The 17,839-nt window shown below is 38.8% G+C and overlaps 1 protein-coding gene across 1 annotated transcript in view; it reads left to right on the forward strand.

Annotated features, from left to right (window-relative positions):
- Positions 1-17,839, forward strand: part of B4 — a 398,035-nt gene that overhangs the window by 368,337 nt on the left and 11,859 nt on the right. Inside the window, exons 5-6 of the mRNA XM_067143320.2 lie at positions 8,544-8,752; positions 13,408-13,585. Of these exons, the coding sequence (XP_066999421.2) occupies positions 8,544-8,752; positions 13,408-13,585 (387 nt within the window). The remainder of the gene's footprint in view (positions 1-8,543; positions 8,753-13,407; positions 13,586-17,839) is intronic.

Below are 17,839 nucleotides of genomic sequence, written 5' to 3' on the forward strand. Positions count from 1 at the left end.
TGCTGTTCGTCCCCTTAGCAGATTTGGACTTGTACAATTTCAGAATATTATGGACAAGGCTAGAAGTGGGTATATATATTACTGAATACATTCTCCACTTACGGGCAAGTTACAATGAAACTGTTATAACGTAAGATAGTCAATATTTGACATAAACACTATAAAAACTAAACTACCAAAACTGTGTTCGTAATTTCGTCCCCCACCAAATTTATGAAAAGTACAATTAATTTTAATATATTTTCCTTTCTAACCTTACCAAACACTTTCCCTACAATTAATTAATCGAATGCCATTTATGAAAAACGTTTTCTTGGTATTCTTTTTAACGTAGTCTTTCAACGTTGCTCGTGGGATGTTAAACGCTTTACTTGCTCGTTTGTAATAAATTATTTCCTCCATCTCTGCCATAATAGCCTTTTTCATAGCCTCATTATGCCACTGCTTGCGTTTTCCCATCTGAAAATAATAAACATCATAAAGAACAAATAAAATGAAAGGGGACGAAATTACGAACATTCCCTGATTTATTATAATGGCTGCTACAGTAATTCACGCCAACCACCTCACTGTAGCAGTTACATGCCAGAAACAACACCACACGACTGAAATGTAGTCCGGTATTTCATACACATATCAGTGCTCGCTCTAGGAATAACAGGCTCTTAACTTGAATGCTGCACTAACTCAGCTCAGCATGAAGGAAACCACACGTGGTGCACACAATCAACTCTCACAACAAGACAATGGGTTGAGGCTACGCGTGTGCGTGCGGCTAAACATTAGATACCAACCTTGCAAACTGAAAGTCTCTAGAGGGACGAAATTAGGTGTGGGGACGGAATTTCCCCCCTCCTACTTTATCCCTCTTTGCGTCCCTCAAAACTTAGTGGGACATAAAACCAATATCATTAATATTAGACTTACACTCACAGAGTGAAAGAAAATGTTTGTTGAATTTGCACCACTGATGGGTACAAATACCGATTATCACCCTAAACTATATGTCTTTTCACGAGAGTTTAATCCTGATGTAAACATGGTATGTCCACTCCCCCGCCAAAGAAAGAGTTGTGATTCGCTGAACGTGTAGTACCGACCCCCACCCCGTCAACGTCTCATGTTCGGACGTACATGGCTGCACATCGCATACGACAACAATGCGAAGATCTGAACTACTGAATAAACGACTAAACCTAGATTCTGTTCACTTAGTTTATTGAACACATTCACAATCCACTGCCTATGTTCACTTCTGAGCAGTTTTCCTCTTTTGTTCTCACACAAAACTGTCGCTTCGGAGACATCAATCATTACGATGGAACGCGAAAGCTCATGAAGAAACCCACCAAACAACAGTCCACCCACTTTCCAGCTGTGTACGGGTATCTGAAATATAGATCGTAATGCTTCCATTTTCAGATTCTTCCTCTGTTACCTGTGTGTTACCTCCTTCAAACCATACTGTAGGGTGAATTACTAAGCCAATGAAATGCTTCCTGTTGATCGCTACGATGTCAGAGTGTTTATTGGAACCTTCAAGAGAAATAAATGCTTGGAACTTCTTCATAAACTGGACTCTTTCAGACATTCAGCAATGCTACACTGGACCTGGTGGATTTTTTTTGTAATATCATCAGAAACCATCTCTTTTCATTTTTAACTCAGTTAATTTTAAACTGTTAAATTTATAAAATATATGGTAACAGTATACCTAAAAAATATATATACACAGTCAAGTTCTAATTTACCACAAACACATGTTAGTTTACACAAGTTTCTGGACTGATCACAAAATTGCATTATCATGCTGAGAGTCCTAAAAACTTTCTTCAGCTTATCCTAGTTATTTCTGGGGTTGCTGGAACCATCCAGGCTTGTTGTTTCGGCTGGGGAATAAGGTCGGATGCCCCTCTCGATGACATATGAATTTTTTTTAGATAAAAGTCTCAACCCAGTATTGACCAGGATTCGAACATTAGCCTTCTGGGTGGGAAGTCAGCATTTAAACCGCAGACTTAATCATCCCCACACCCCCCCACCTTCTCCCCTCTCCTTCTGCAAGTCCAAATACAAGACAATGATATTGTTGTCAGGTCACACTTAACAGCCACAGGACATCTTCAGACTTGGAGTCATCTGACAGTACACAGAGGTGAGGTGGACAGAAAAATGTCCCAGTTCAAACAATGAGCCAACTTAAAATGTTGTTAGAAATGATTCATGAGGTAGAATATGACACTCATACTAATAAAATACAAACCACTGATGACATTCCATTTCAAAGAGACAACAATGTTAGCTGATATCAAGCAGTACTGAAGGACAGCATGTATATGTCTCATATTGCATATTGCTCTGTATACTGATACAAGAACGATATGAAGATTACATGACAATAAGTAATGACTTCATTGACAATGCTAATTTAATGCAGAACATTAACATTTTGATTACGGTGCTAGTTCTTTGTTTAATTATGTACACATTTTATATGCATTATTCTGTCCCTATGTTTAAGTAAAACTGGTGTCCAATTACATATTTTTGAAGCAAATTGTAACTGTGTATTAATGGTATTCAAACTGGCATCAGCCATTTTCGTAAATTTGTGAGAATACCCATAAAGTGAAGGATGAGACCTTGCTGCAGTGGGGAGGCTTGTGCATCCCAATGAAGTAGATAGCCGAGCCATAAGTGTGACCATATCTGTCGAAAGACCAGACTAACGAACTGTTCATCGAATGTGGCGTAGCAGCCTTTCGGAAGTTGCAAGGGCAGCAGTCTGGATGATTGACAAATATGTGCTTATTTTTATTTATATCATGTCAGAAGCATACATAAGTTTAAAATTAAATATAAGGAAAAAAACATAAAACAATATAAATACTTCAATGACGAAGAGCCATATTAAACTATGTGAGCCCAAAATCTTGCAACATCAAGTGCATTTGGCTTTGCTTTAACCAGGTCTTCTGTTGTGCAGCTGAATGGGCATGAACTACATTGCAGCAAATGGGCTGTGGTCTGCTCTTCTCCACATACACACAAGGTACTGTCCACTTCGAAACCCCATTTCTTCTGGTTTTCCTTGCACCGCGTAACACCAGAGCTCAGTCTATTCAGTGCTCTCCAATTCACCCAATCTGTGACATGGCCAGGAGGGAGTTCCTCTTTTGGGTTCATCCATTGACTGATCCTCATATGTTGGCCTTATAATAATGTTTAACATAGCTTAGCTATGTTGATACAGCTACATGGCTGAAAACAACGGGCAACTACAACCGTAACTAACTCCCGAGGACATGCAGCTCTCTCTGTATGATTGAATGATATATTGATGATGGCTTCCTCCCAGGTAAGATATTCTGGAGGTAAAATAGTCCCCCATTCAGATTTCCAGGTGGGGACTACACAAGAGGAGGCAATCATTAGAAAGATGAATACTGACATTCTGTGAACCAGAGAATGGAATGTTGGACATTTGAATCACTGTGCTAGGTTACTGAATCTGGAAAGGGTAATGGTAGACAAAAGTTAGATGTAGTTGGTATAAGTATGTTGGCAGGAAGAGCAGGAATTTTGGTTAGGTGACTACAGAATTATCAACACAGAATCAAACAGGGGATATGCAGGAGTTGGTTTAATAATGGAAAAGAAAATAGGGCAGCAGGTAAGCTACTACGACCAGCATAGTGAACAGGTTATTGCTATCAAGATAGTCACCAAGCCAATGTCCACCACAATACTGCAGGTCGGTTTGCCTACTAATTCAGTGGATGATAAAGAAATCAAAAGAATATATGAAGGTATAGATTGAATACAATATGTAAAAGGAGACAGGAATATAATTGTGAAGGAAGAGTGGAACACAATAGTAGGCCAAGGAAAAGAATGTAATGCAGTAGGAGAATTTGGACTGGGACAAAGGAATGAAAGAGGAAGTTTGCTGGTTGAATTCTGCACCAATCCTTGCCAGTACTTGGTTCAAACACCACAAACAATGGCTATATACATGGACGAGACCTGGGGACACTGGAAGATATCAAATGGACCTCATTATCATTACACAGAGATTCAGAAATGAGATGTTGGATTGCAGCGTTCCCAGGAGCAAACATGTACTCTGAATACATGTACCACAACTTGGTGGTCATGAAATGCCATCTGAAGTTGTTGAAATTGAAGAAAAGAAGGAATGCAAGAAGATGGCATCTAGATAAATTGAAAGAAAAGAGCATGAGAGACTGTTTCAAGGAACATGTAGCACAAGGACTAAGTGAAAAGGCTGAAGGAAACACAATAGATGAAGAGTGGACAGTCATGAAGAGTGAGATCAGTAGAGTTGCTGAAGAAAGGTAAGATCAAGTAAGAATCGGTGGATAACTCAGGTGATACTAGATCTAATTGATGAATAGCAAACATACAAGGATGCAGAAAATGAGGAGGGCAAAAAGAACCCAGGCAATTAAAGAATGAAGTAGATAGAAAGTGCAGGTCAGCTACGGAAGAAGGGCCAAAAGAGAATTGTAAGGATGTTGAAGGTTGCATGGTTGTAGGAAAAGAAGGTGCTGCATACAGGAAAATCAAGGAAACCTTTGGAGAAAGGGAAACTAGTTGCATGAATATTAAGATCTCAGATGGAAGACCACTTCTAGGGAAAGAGTACAAGGCAGAAAGGTGGCAGGAACGTATCCAACAACTGTATCAAAGGAAAGAAGTAGATGATAAGGTTCTTGGACAAGAAGAGGCTAATGAAATGGGAGACCCTATTTTGTGGTCAGAATTTGACAGAGCTTCGAGAAACCTAAATATCAACAAGGCTCCAGGAATTGATGGCATACCTTCAGAATTACTGACTGCCTTATGAGAAACCAGCATGGTGAGGCTGTTCCATTTAGTGTGTAAGATATATGATGCAGGAAAAGTGCCATCTGTTTTCAGACAGAATGTTGTTATACCTGTTCCCAACAAAGCAGGTACTGACAAGAGTGAAAACTACTGCTTAGTATCTCATGCTTGCAAAAAAAATTGACTATACTATGCTTTCATTCAACTTTTTTCTTACACTAGTGTCCAAAAGTTAAGCATAATCACTAAACAAGGAAACAAGGCCATAGCACCTGATAGGAATGTTAGATGGATTTCTGAACACACGGAAGTTGACTCACACACCATGTCACACAACTTGTCCAAAAAAAAAAAAATAGTGTCGGAATGTTTCTGATAGCTAAGGTACACCTTTGACAACAACTAACAAAACTTGGCAATGTCTTCCACAACAAAAATATGCTGTTAATAAGGTGTATGGTTATCTGTAATGGCCAAACATGCTTCGCAGCGACGTGACATGCTCTCTATCAGATGGTCCAAGAGCTCTTGTGGCAGTCGATCCCATTCCTCCGTAAGGGCAATGCGAAGGTCTTGGAGGGTCCTTGGTGGAGACTGATGGGATGCAATTTGCCTCCCCAATGCATCCCAGACATGTTCTATAGGATTCAGATCTGCAGACCTCCCTGGCCAGTCCATGTGATGAATGTCTTCCCCAGCCAGAAATTCATCCACCAGAGCAGCGTGGTGCGGTCGGGCATTATCATCCATTAAGAGGAAGCCTGGACCAACCGCACCTCTGAAGAGTCGAACATGTGGTCTCAGTACCTCATCCCTGTATCTCCGAGCATTAACAGTGTTCCTCAGACCACCCATGAAGATGTGGAGGTCCGTACAGCCATTCAACATGATGCCGCCCCACACATGACGCCACCACCACCATACTGGTCCCGTTGCACGATGTTCCTGTGGTTGTTTTGGCTACCCAGTTCTCTCCAGATTAATATTCAATAGGAATCATTCTGCAAACTGACTGTGAAGAGCACATGCCCCCATTCATTCGTGGTCCAGTTTCGATATTGACGGCTCCACAGGAAACGGGCCCGTCTCTGTGCTGGAGTGAGCGGGACGCACACAGCTGGACGTCAGGCAAACAGCCCTGCTGTTCTGAGCCTCCGGTATACAGTTTTCCAGGAAATGGGAACCCCTGAGACGGCTGCAAGCTCCGCCGACAATTGTCTTGCAGGTGCACTACGATTTCGTCGGGCGGTTAAGGTTAGACATCGGTCCTGCTGTGGGGTGGTTACCCTTGGTCAACCTGGTCCTGGCCTACGACTAACATCTCCTGTGTCTCGAAATCATCTCCAAAGCCTGGAAATGACACTTTGTGGCACATTCAAGGATACGGCGACTTCAGTCTGTGTCTGGCCTGCTTCCAGGCGGCCGAGTGTACTACCCTTCAAAACGGGGTCTAAATGGCGTCATTGTGCCATTATGTTGTCACGTTCACCATGAGGCTACACTCCGCACACTGTAACAGGGCAAACACGACTGAGGGAATATGGAGCGCAGGCATTGGCTGTGTTTACCTTGCGGTTACGCCGCTAGTCAAAGCAGGGAACACTCTTTTCCTATACAGAGTGAACACGTAAGGTTTGTAGGTGCATATGTTGTGCGATTTGCCGTCTCTTTCCTGTTGCCCTGCTTACTCGTAACTTATCTTTAACTTTTGGCCACTATTGTAGAAGTTATTCAGTATGTATAAAATAAGCTGTTTCAAATGGAAATCGCCCAAGTAATTGTTCTTTTTGCTTCCAGATCACACTTCTGCAAACTAAACCTGCTGTGCATTTTGTGCAAACTGAAAGGACATAGTGGGATCAAAGACTTTTTACATTGTTATTCATAATGTAAACAAGGAATCAGATATTTAAAAATCAACTAAATATTATTAGATCAAACAGTTCTTTACTGACATCATCTAAATTTTTGTTTTCTGCCTAATTAATAATTACCCTTCAAGATCCATTTCAGACAGAACAGAATAATTTAACCTATGTAGTATGGTATGTGATTATTTACTTTCACTTCAACAGAATTGATTTGGCAACTCTAAGGACTGCCATGCTGCATGTGGTGGAAAAGGATTCCAATGAGGTAATTTACCAACAATCACAAAAGTAGTGAAAGTTGGTTTAATTCCTTGACTTGTGATTGTCATCACGTAATAGATGTCAGTATTGAAGAATCATATCGATGGAAAGGAAAGAGGCACTAAATCAACTGGGCATCAACGTGTCTTCTATTCCATAAATTCGTAATCATCAATTTCTTGTCTTTAGTTCCAGCCAGATTCGAACTATAATGTCATTTTTCCATCTTCCTCTATTCAACCACCATTGCTGCTCCATAACTGTGTTCCAATCCATGTTCATTCTTATTATACTGCCCTTGATTAAGTGTGTTCAATATATTATCAGTTATAAATTGAAGACCTCCCTGGAATAACGATGTAACCAACAAATTTTTGAAAACTGATATTTCAGTGGAAATAGGATGTATCATCATGCCTCTATGCTGCGGTGTCATCTTCTGTCTTACATTTGAACTTCAAGCTGGTGTACAGCCAGCAGAACATTGTCCTCCGTAGTGTAAGGATTAGGGTTTCCATACGTCCTGATAAAGCAGGATTGTCCTGATTCCGAGCATGTGTCCCGACATCCTAACTGAATTTTTTTAAATCCCTAAATGTTCTGAATTTTAAAAATCAGAGCAAATTAGTTAAAATTTTGCTCAGATGCTTTTGAAAGGGAATGTCTCATCTGTTACTTAAAAATCTATGAAAATAATATTGAATATTATATAATTCTGGAGTGGTGTGTAAAGTAGGTATTTTACTTAAAGTATATTTTTTTCTTTTTTTAATTGATTTTTTTAACACTAACATCATATAACAAGTGTGTCTTTTGGTAATGGATAGGACAGTTCACATGGAATTACCCAAATACACTCGTTGGAACCATAGGCGCCAACATTTGGTCTTGAGCATGGTGGCAAGGATGAATATATCTAATATCTTTACGGGAGCAAAAACACAATTCCGTCCCCGTACCACTATATGCATTGGGGCAAGTGCTCCCGTGGAGTCAGCGCCTATGTTTGGAACTTGTCGATGTTGGTGTCCTGAATTTCATCCTGAACCTTATGGCAACCCTAGTAAGGATGGAACACCAGTCAAGATGGACAGTGCTTGTGTTGGCTCAACACCAGGTGTAATAGATCATTTAAATAAAGGCCATAGACAAAATCACTTCCATATTTTCAAATATTTTCTTGAATTGTTTTATTGTCGTTATTGTTATTTTTATTATTACACTAATGTTATTTGCTATCATTTTTGTTCCAAGTGCATGTACAGGATTTACCTTCTGCCATATACATATACATATACTTGCAGTTTATTTTCCGTTGTATTCCAATTCGTACATGATTTATAAAACCGAGAATTATAACAATAAACTATTGTTTTTAATAGATGAACTCATTTGTACACTTTCATATGCAATTGTTCCAAGTAGTGTATACCATGAAATAAACTCCAAAATTAATTTTCCTCTCTCCTGAAAAATTACCAATTTGTCGGCTACATCCCTATTCTGCAGAGGTTTTCAATTAATGAATGGTTTATTACATATGTTTTTACCATGTTACAGGGTTGAACAACAACCATGACTCGCTCCAGAAGAATCTTCAGTACACGAAAACGACCCTTAAAGCGGGACATGCGATAAAACTTCTGGCTGTGTTTGAGGATGTCAACCACGTTGAAGAACAAAACAACAGGAGGATATCATTCCCTTTCATTGGTCGATTAACGAACAAAGCAAACAAATACGCTCAGTGCCTGAACGGGAAGAGTCAGGTAGGTGGTGTCATGTACACAGATCTTGTCCTTGCTGTATTTTAGGCATGGAACATGACCTCCCTTGTTTGTGATCCTTCCTTCTCGTAGGTTGAACTGAATATTCATTACCCATGTTGTGTTAATAAGCGTGATTAAATAACAAGTGTATGGCACTACACAACCTTTGTCATGGAATACAATGAGTTTTTAACTTTGTTTACTGCACAGCCCTTTCATAAAATTAAAATAAGTAGGTAGAGTTTTGGAAGTACATCAAAAGTAATACTTGAACAGAAGCTGTGGAAACAAAGCACAATAATGTTAGCTCAAATAGAATTTGATATCAACTAATTGTGTTTTATCCCGGTTAAGAAAGCCAAGAATAATAGCCGAGAGCATTCGTTGCACTGACCTCTTAATCCGCAGGTCTTTGGGATGAGCTGCAGTCGCTTGGTAGACCAAGGTCCTTCAGAGCTGTAGTGTCATGGGGTTTGGTTTGAATTGTGTTTTATAAATTTATTTCGCTAGGCTGAGTAGCTCAGGCGGCAGAGCGCTGGGTTCAAGTTGGCAGGTTTAATACTGGCTCAGTCCAATGGTATTTGAAGCGGCTAAAATATGCAAGCCTTGTGTTAGTAGATTTATGAGCATGTTAAAGAACTCCTGCAGGACAAAATTCCAGCACCTCAGTATCTCCATAAGCCGTAAAAGTAGTTAGCAAGACATAAAACCAATAACATTATTATTATTATTATTATTATTATTATTATTATTATTATTATTATTATTATTATTATTATTATTATTATTATTATTATTATTATTATTATTATTATTATTATTATTAAATTTATGTCCCTTAATAGCTTTATGTGTGAGACTGCTCAGTTAACCGAGAATATATCAGTTTTAATTAGCTCATACAGCGGAAGCTTCAAATTTAATATGTTTATGTAGGCCTACATAGATCATAAAATGTAGCAGACCAATAAATCAAGCTGGATAACCAAAATATATATAGTGCAATGAGAGAGAGGGAGAAAGAGAGAGTAAGTATGTGTTTTCTGTCTTGTTGTTTTTTTTTTTCAGATATCTACGAAGAGAATATGTCCAGTTTGACAAACTTCAGGGAAATAACCAAAAACTATATTATATTTTGTCCAATGTTATTTGTTCTGGACAAATTGGGGCAAATATTTGTTTATAGGAAGGGGAGTTAGGGATTGGAATAACTTACCAAGGGAAATGTTCAATAATTTTCCAATTTCTTTGCGATCATTTAAGAAAAGGCTAGGAAAATAACAGATAAACAGATAGGGAATCTGCCACTGCCCTAAATGCAGATCAGTAGTGATTGATTGATTGATTGATTGATTGATTGATTGATTGATTGATTGATTGATTGATTGATTGATTGATTGATTGATTGATTAACATATGTGGTTTTCGGAGACGCCAAACTGCCGGAATTTAGTCCCCCAGGAGTTCTTTTACATGCCAATAAATCTACCGACACAAAGCTGACGTATTTGTGCACCTTTAAATATCATTGGACTAAGCCAGGATCGAACCTGCCAATTTGGGATCAGAGGGCCAGTGCCTCAACTGTCTGATCCACTCAGCCCGGCATATTTTGTCCAGTGGTACTCTTTATTATATCTTGTGCTAATTACAGATTGAAAGCATATGTTTGGAACTCTCCTAACAGGATTTTCATGCACTAAATCAATAACAGAAATATTTTGATATATTTTCTTTCTGCACCTAACACTGTTTAATATTTCATGTTAATGACTGGACAGTAAAAGAAAAGTTTAATAAAGAATGTTTGTTGTGTGTACTATTTAACCACTAGAAATTGCAATTTGTTTTGGCTCCATAATATTGTAACATAACAACATTGTACAACCCAAAATTGATTTTGTTGACCTGATCGATTTTGTTATGATCAGTATAAAAATAATAAGCTTTGTGTACACACACAACCATGGAAGTGAAACTGGGCCTCATTCAAGAAGAATATTAAATACAAGTCTACTTGTCCATTATTAGACATTATTAGATATGTTTGCAAAATTAATAACTGGTTTGATAGTAGGCATTTTGTGTTTAGGAAACATTATTCCACTGAAGCTCAACTTGTAGGATTCCTGCAAGATATAGCAGATATCATGGATTACTTTATTTTTTTGGCATCACACTGGCACATATATGTCTTATAGTGACGATGGGATAGGAAAGGCCTAGGAGTGGGAAGGAAGCGGCCGTGGTCTTAATTAAGGTATAGCCCCAGCATTTGCCTGGTGTCAAAATGGGAAACCACGGAAAATCATATTCAGGGCTGGCGACAGTGGGGTTTGAACTCACAATTTCCCGGATGCAAGCTCACAGCTGCGCGACCCTAACCGCATGGCCAACTCGCCCAGTATATCCTGAATTCAGGAGGTCAATGGACTGCATCGCGATTGATCTATCTAAGGCATTTGATAGGCAAAAATTAGTGCAATTGAACTTGACAAAAGAGTGACTGAATGGGTGGCTGTAATAATTAAGAGGGGAATTCCTCAAGGTAGCGTTATTGGACCTTTATGTTTCCTTATGTATATATCAATGATATGTGAAAAGAAGTGGAATCAGAGATAACACTTTTTGCAGATGATGTTATTCTGTACAGAGTAATAAATAAGTTAAAAGATGGTGAGCAACTGCAAAATGACCTCGATAATGTTGTGAGATGTAGAGTAGGCAAATGATAAACGGGGTTAAAAGTCAGGTTGTGAGTTTCACAAATAGGAAAAGTCCTCTCAGTTTTGATTACTGCGTTGATGGAGTGAAAGTTGGGAATCATTGTAAGTACCTAGGTGTTTATATAAGGAAAGATCTTCATTGGGATAATCACATAAATATGATTGTAAATAAAAGGTACAGGCCTCTGCACATGGTTATGAGGGTATGTAGGGTTCTAGTAAGGATGTAAAAGAAAGGGCATATAAATCTCTGATAAGACCCCAACTAGAGTATGGATCCAGTGTATGGGACCCTCACCAGGATTACTTGCTTTAAGAACTGGAAAAATACAAAGAAAAGCAGCTCGATTTGCTCTGGGTGATTTCCGACAAAAGAGTAGCATTAAAAAAATGTTGCAAAGTTTGGGCTGGGAAGACTTGGGAGAAAGGAGACGAGCTTCTCGACTAAGTGGTATGTTTTGAGCTGTCTGTGGAGAGATGGTGTGGAATGACATCATTAGATGAATAAGTTTGAGTGGTGTCTTTAAAAGTAGGTAAGATCACAATATGAAGATAAAGGTGGAATTCAAGAAGACAAATTGGGGCAAATATTCAGTTAGGGATAGGAATAACTTACCAAGGGAGATGTTCAATAAATTTCCAAGTTCTTTGTAATCATTTTAAAAAAGGCTAGGAAAACAACAGATAGGGAATCTGCCACCTGGGCCTAAATGCAGACCAGGATTTATTTATTTATTTATTTATTTATTTATTTATTTATTTATTTATTTATTTATTTATTTATTTATTTATTTATTTATTTATTTATTTATTTATTTATTTATTTATTTATTTATTTACAGCTTTAAGTATAATAATTTAGTAGCCTTTTGCACAGACCCAGGGGCATAACAAATGTGGTACAGGCCCCCTGAAATATCTGTGGACTGCCTCCGTAGTTTAACAAGTAAGCTGATAAGCTGCCAACCACGAAACACTTAGATATTCGTACTTAATTTCAATAGATTTCATTTTCCAGTAACTACAGAACTATAATCTGTAACTGATACCAAAACCTTGGTTACAATAGTGTATCGGAAAACAACACCAAAAAAAAATATAGGAGCAAAATTAAATCAAAAACTGTTCAAATAAAGTTTCAGAAAAATCAAACCGCAGAACTAATAAGCCTATTATTAACTTCGCGCAAAGAGAGATCGTTCGAGATTGAGTTGACTGATTGTTACTACAACATCTTACTGGCATTATACAGTGTTGTCAAATAAATGTGTGACAGAAGTGAAATGTAATGCAAAATTTGTGCATAATACTACCAGGTTCAGGGAACGAGCAGGGAGCTTGGACATTGGATAAACACTGTACACGCCAGAGTAAAGCATATCTGATCGCTCTTTATCACCAAAGTCTTAATTATTTGGAATTTATTAGCCATATCATTTCTTATTTAACCTGTTTACCCTTCAGAATAGGTTTCTCCCCCAGAACTCAACGAGGGATCCCACCTCGAGGTTGGGGATACAGCTGGGTAGGAGGACTGGTACATTTACAGGCAGCCTCACCTGCTATGGTGAACAGAGCCTTGTTGGGGATGGGAAGATTGGAATGAATAGGCTAGGAAAATGGAAGGAAGTGGCCCTGGCCTTAAGGTAGGTACCATCCCGGCATTTGCCTGGAGAAAAAGTGGGAAAACCATGGAAAACCACTTCAAGGATGGCTGAGGCATAAATCAAACCCCCTCTGCTTAGTTGACCTCCTGAAGCTGAGTGGACTCCGTTCCAGTCCTCGTACCACTTTTCAAATTTTGTGGCAGAGCCGGCAATCGAACCCGGGCCTCCAGAGGTGGTAGCTAATCACACTAACCACTACACCACAGAGGCAGACTTAGACTTATTAGATGTTTTCTGATCATTGTTTAATTGTATGTTCCAGATGGTTTTCATCCCTCTGACCACAACTGGACAGTTCTATGCTGCAGCAGCCACCAAAGGGGTTTCAGAACACCAATGCGTCACTCAGATGACTGCTCTTCTCAAGAACATGAAGATGCCTCTTCCTGTTCATCTGGTGATGGGACCATTGCCAACTCCTCTTCCAGCAGGATTCACAGGTACAATCTTGTTTAGTCTTAGCTAATTTATATGATGCCTCAGTTCAAATCATAGATATTTATTACAGAATGCTGGCTTATTAATCTAAAATTCCAACATTTCATCCCAGTGGGCACATCAGTTGTAAAGTTACTCCTTCCCAAGATGCAAGTTAGCCCATCCATCCACTGCAAGCTTCTTTTACAAGTACAGAGCTTTCTCCTTATCCAGCTCCTGCTAGGTCAGGGTATTTACGGCACTTTTCCACACTCCTCTCTCCTTCCACCACTCCTCTTCCATCAATTTGTCCCACTCCAGGTTTCTTCTTCTTGCACTCCTCTTGATTGAATTGATCCACATCATTCTAGGTCTCCTTCTTGCTCTCTTTCCCTTGAACTTCATCTCCATTATCTGTTTTGGTATTTTCTTCTCATCCGTCCTCTTTTACATGTCCAAACCATTGTAATTTATTTCTATCAATTCTCTCATTTAGATTTAGATTTCCTTTCTAACATCTACATTTCTCACATTGTCTTCCCCTGTCTTTCCTATCATACTTCTAAGGTATTTCATTTCGCTGGCTGGAATTCTACTCTCCTCCCACGTGTCATTTTCCAGATCACAACCACATAGGTCAATGTGGGTGCGTAATATATTTTGTACATTATCTCTTTACACTTCCTTGGTACTTCCTTATTCCAAACAAGGTTTCTTCCACTAGCAGAATGCACTGCCCTGTTACATCATCTTGCTAATCTGCATATCTAGCCTTGTATTCTCCATTAATTCACCTCCCTCTGTATTTGTAAATGTCCACAATTTCAAGGCTTTGACCACCAATTTTCACAATGCCTTTCCTTTGTCTTTTTCCTCTTGATATCTTCATGGTCTTGCTTTTCTCTGCCCAGATTTTCATACCATATTTTTCAATTTTCTCATTCAGAGCATCAAGTTGTTCTTGTACTTCTTTGTTGTTCGTTCCCCAGATCACAATATCATTTGCAAATAGTAGTAACTTCTCTTGTGTACAAAGGATAAATACATAAAAATAATAATGACTGTCTAGGTATTTGAAATTATATGTTAACAGAGCAAAGGAACAAACACGTGTACAAAGCTGGTACCCTCTGAACCAAGGCCTCAATGCTCCCTACTCAGCCATGGAGACAGAATATCTTTACCCTACTACTAGATGTAGTACCTGTCATTGATGGGGCAGTTACATAACATGCACATGATTATTTAGATACACAGATAGATAGGAACATGAATAAGAACACTCAATAGTATAAATACCAGATTGTGAGCAACTGCAACGTGACCTCGATAATGTTGTGAGATGGACAGCAGGCAGTGATATGTTGATAAACGAGGTTAAAAGTCAGGTTGTGAGTTTCACAAATAGGAAAAGTTATCTCAGTTTTAATTACTGTGTTGATGGGATGAACATTCCTTATGGGGATCATTGTAAGTACCTAGGTGTTAATATAAGGCAAGATCTTCATTGGGGTAATCACATAAATGGGATTGTAAATAAAGGGTACAGATCTCTGCACATGGTTATGAGGGTGTTTAGAGGTTTTAGTAAGGATGTAAAGGAGAGGGCATGTAAGTCTCTGGTAAGACCCCAACTAGAGTATGGTTCCAGTGTATGGGACCTTCCCCAGGATTACTTGATTCAAGAAATGGAAAAAATCGAGGGAAAGAAAAGCAGCTTGATTTGTTCCGGGTAATTTCTGTCAAAAGAGTAGCATTATAAAAATGTTGCAAAGTTTGGGCTGGGAAGAACTGGGAGAAAGGAGACGAGCTGCTTGACTAAGTGGCCTGTTCCGAGCTGTCAGCGGAGAGATGGCATGGAATGACATTAGTAGACAAATAAGTTTGAGTGGCGTCTTTAAAAGTAGGAAAGATCACAATATGAAGATTCAAGAGGACAAATTGGGACAAATATTCAATTATAAGAAGGGGATTTAGGGATTGGAATAACTTACCAGGAGAGATGTTCAATAAATTTCCAATTTCTTTGAAATCATTTAATAAAAGGCTAGGAAAACAACAGATAAGGAATCTGCCGCCTGGGTGACTGCCCTAAACGCAGATCAGTATTGATTGATTGATTGATTGACTGACCAGTGATGTTGCCATGTTTAAAATCTTGGGTGTTGATACAGAGCTGACAGTAGATTTTTAAAATCCGATGTATAGGTCTAAGTTGCTCCTCACCTCCTGAGTCGGTTGATATGTTAACAGGAGCTCAGTTAGCCTATATTGTGTCACCTTTTTTTTGGTTCATTAAGCAATATTATATTACACATGCGACTGTCAACAATACCATGCGGTTAGTCAATTAACCACTCCGGGCTAACAGCTCTGTGCATTAACCACTGCCACAGACTATGCTATACATGCTGCCATCTTTGGGATTTGCAAAGAACTTTAACTTTTAGAGAAGGCATTGGAAGCGGGTCAGCAGTCCATAATCCTCTGCCTGCTCGATATGCATCCGATGGTTACTTCATATTAAGCAAGCAGTCCCGTGATGACACAATAAACTGTGATCATATTCGCCGTACCCACAGCATTGACCCTTCAAGCTCTAGCTATGCAATACCCTGAATTTTCTAGTTCAAAATGGGGTCGAGAATGGCTGGCGTGTTTCAAATGGAAATTGGCACTTACATTGTCATATATACATTCTCAGTGTACATAAATCTTGTTCTCATCATACAATATAATGTAAATTTCAAGAGTTTTGGGATTACCAGCGTGTTCATGTACTCATGTGTTCCTTAAGACGAGATGCCCCTGACAGACACTATGACAGGCACAAGAACAGCCTCCACTTTCGAAACGAATGCTCTCTCTTCTCATCAGTCTTGGTTATTCTATATCCATCCCTCGTGTTTTCATGTTTGTCCTTGTCTTCTCTCTCTATTGAGCCTTCTTCCCACACTTACCTGTGGTTGTCAAGTCATAGATAGCAATACAGGCATATGACAAGGAACATATAATCGGCGGCGGCCAGCTCGTATCCGAGTTTTCATTTCTCGTCTGCAGTTCCGTAATCCTTAACCCAGAAAAAACTTAAATAAAGAACTGAACACCATTCGTTCTATAGCAAAATTTAATGCATGTAATGAAGCCTTTATTGAAAGAATAATCAATAAATTCAAATACCCCCCAAAAACCACCTTCATAAAAGACACTACTAGAACTGCCACGTTTTCAACATTTATCTTTAATAAAGAAATTTACGTCACTAACGTTTTTAAAAAACGCAACGTTAAAATAGCCTTTTGTACTAACAATAGAAGCACAAAGATCCTGCATAACTCTACATCAATAAATAAAAGTAGTCCTTTTTCAAAATCAGGTGTAAATAGGTTTTCTTGCCAAGACTGCAATAGCTCTTACCTAGGTCAAACAGGACGCAATTTTAAAATCAGATATGCAGAGAACATGTCAGTGCTATAAAGCACAACTGCTTTTCCACGGTCAGCCTACATATGAAAGAATTTAAGCACAACTTTACTGAAATAGATCAAGATCTTGAGGTATTAGAAATTCTAAACAAAGGTTCTTTACTAGACATCACTGAAAACTGCTATATTCATTTAGATCAATATTTCAATCCAAACCTAAACTTTATGATATCTCCGAGAAACCAAAGATTCTGTTCGACTTTATCATTGCATTTTTCAAAAATATTAATATTCCGAATAACAGATCTGTCTTTCACATTATGCATAATACTTTCTCATGCCACGCACTTTCACCGCATCACCCTCCCTAATTCCCCCTCCTTCCACTTCTCACACCTCCCCTACCGCTCCTCCTCCTTCCCTCTCCCCTCCTACCCTAACAATAGCTTTTCCCCTGACCTAAGCTGTCCACCGTGCTCAGTTCCTCTTCATCTCACACCATAGCTTTACCACCTCAGGTCTCGCATTGAACTGCGAACATCATAGAAACTGTCTCCACCTTACACATTACGTTGCAACAATAGACCACAGATAATAGCACAGTTAACTTCTAAGCGCTCTCAGCAGAACGTTTTACATAACTTGAAGTTTGTATTCTTGTCAAATGAAAATGTTTACTACACCCTCAACAAGTGACATTTAATGAAAAATCACTACAAATGTGAATCTTTAACTGCCAAGTTCATTTTGTACTTGGGTTTTGAAATGTTATATGCATTTGTAAAAGTTTGTGTATGTTGAACCCTAACTCATGTTTATACTACGCTCAGCCTATGTGACATTTAATGAAAA

This window comes from Anabrus simplex, chromosome 3 (genome assembly GCF_040414725.1).
Source record: "Anabrus simplex isolate iqAnaSimp1 chromosome 3, ASM4041472v1, whole genome shotgun sequence".
Lineage (NCBI taxonomy): Eukaryota > Metazoa > Arthropoda > Insecta > Orthoptera > Tettigoniidae > Anabrus > Anabrus simplex.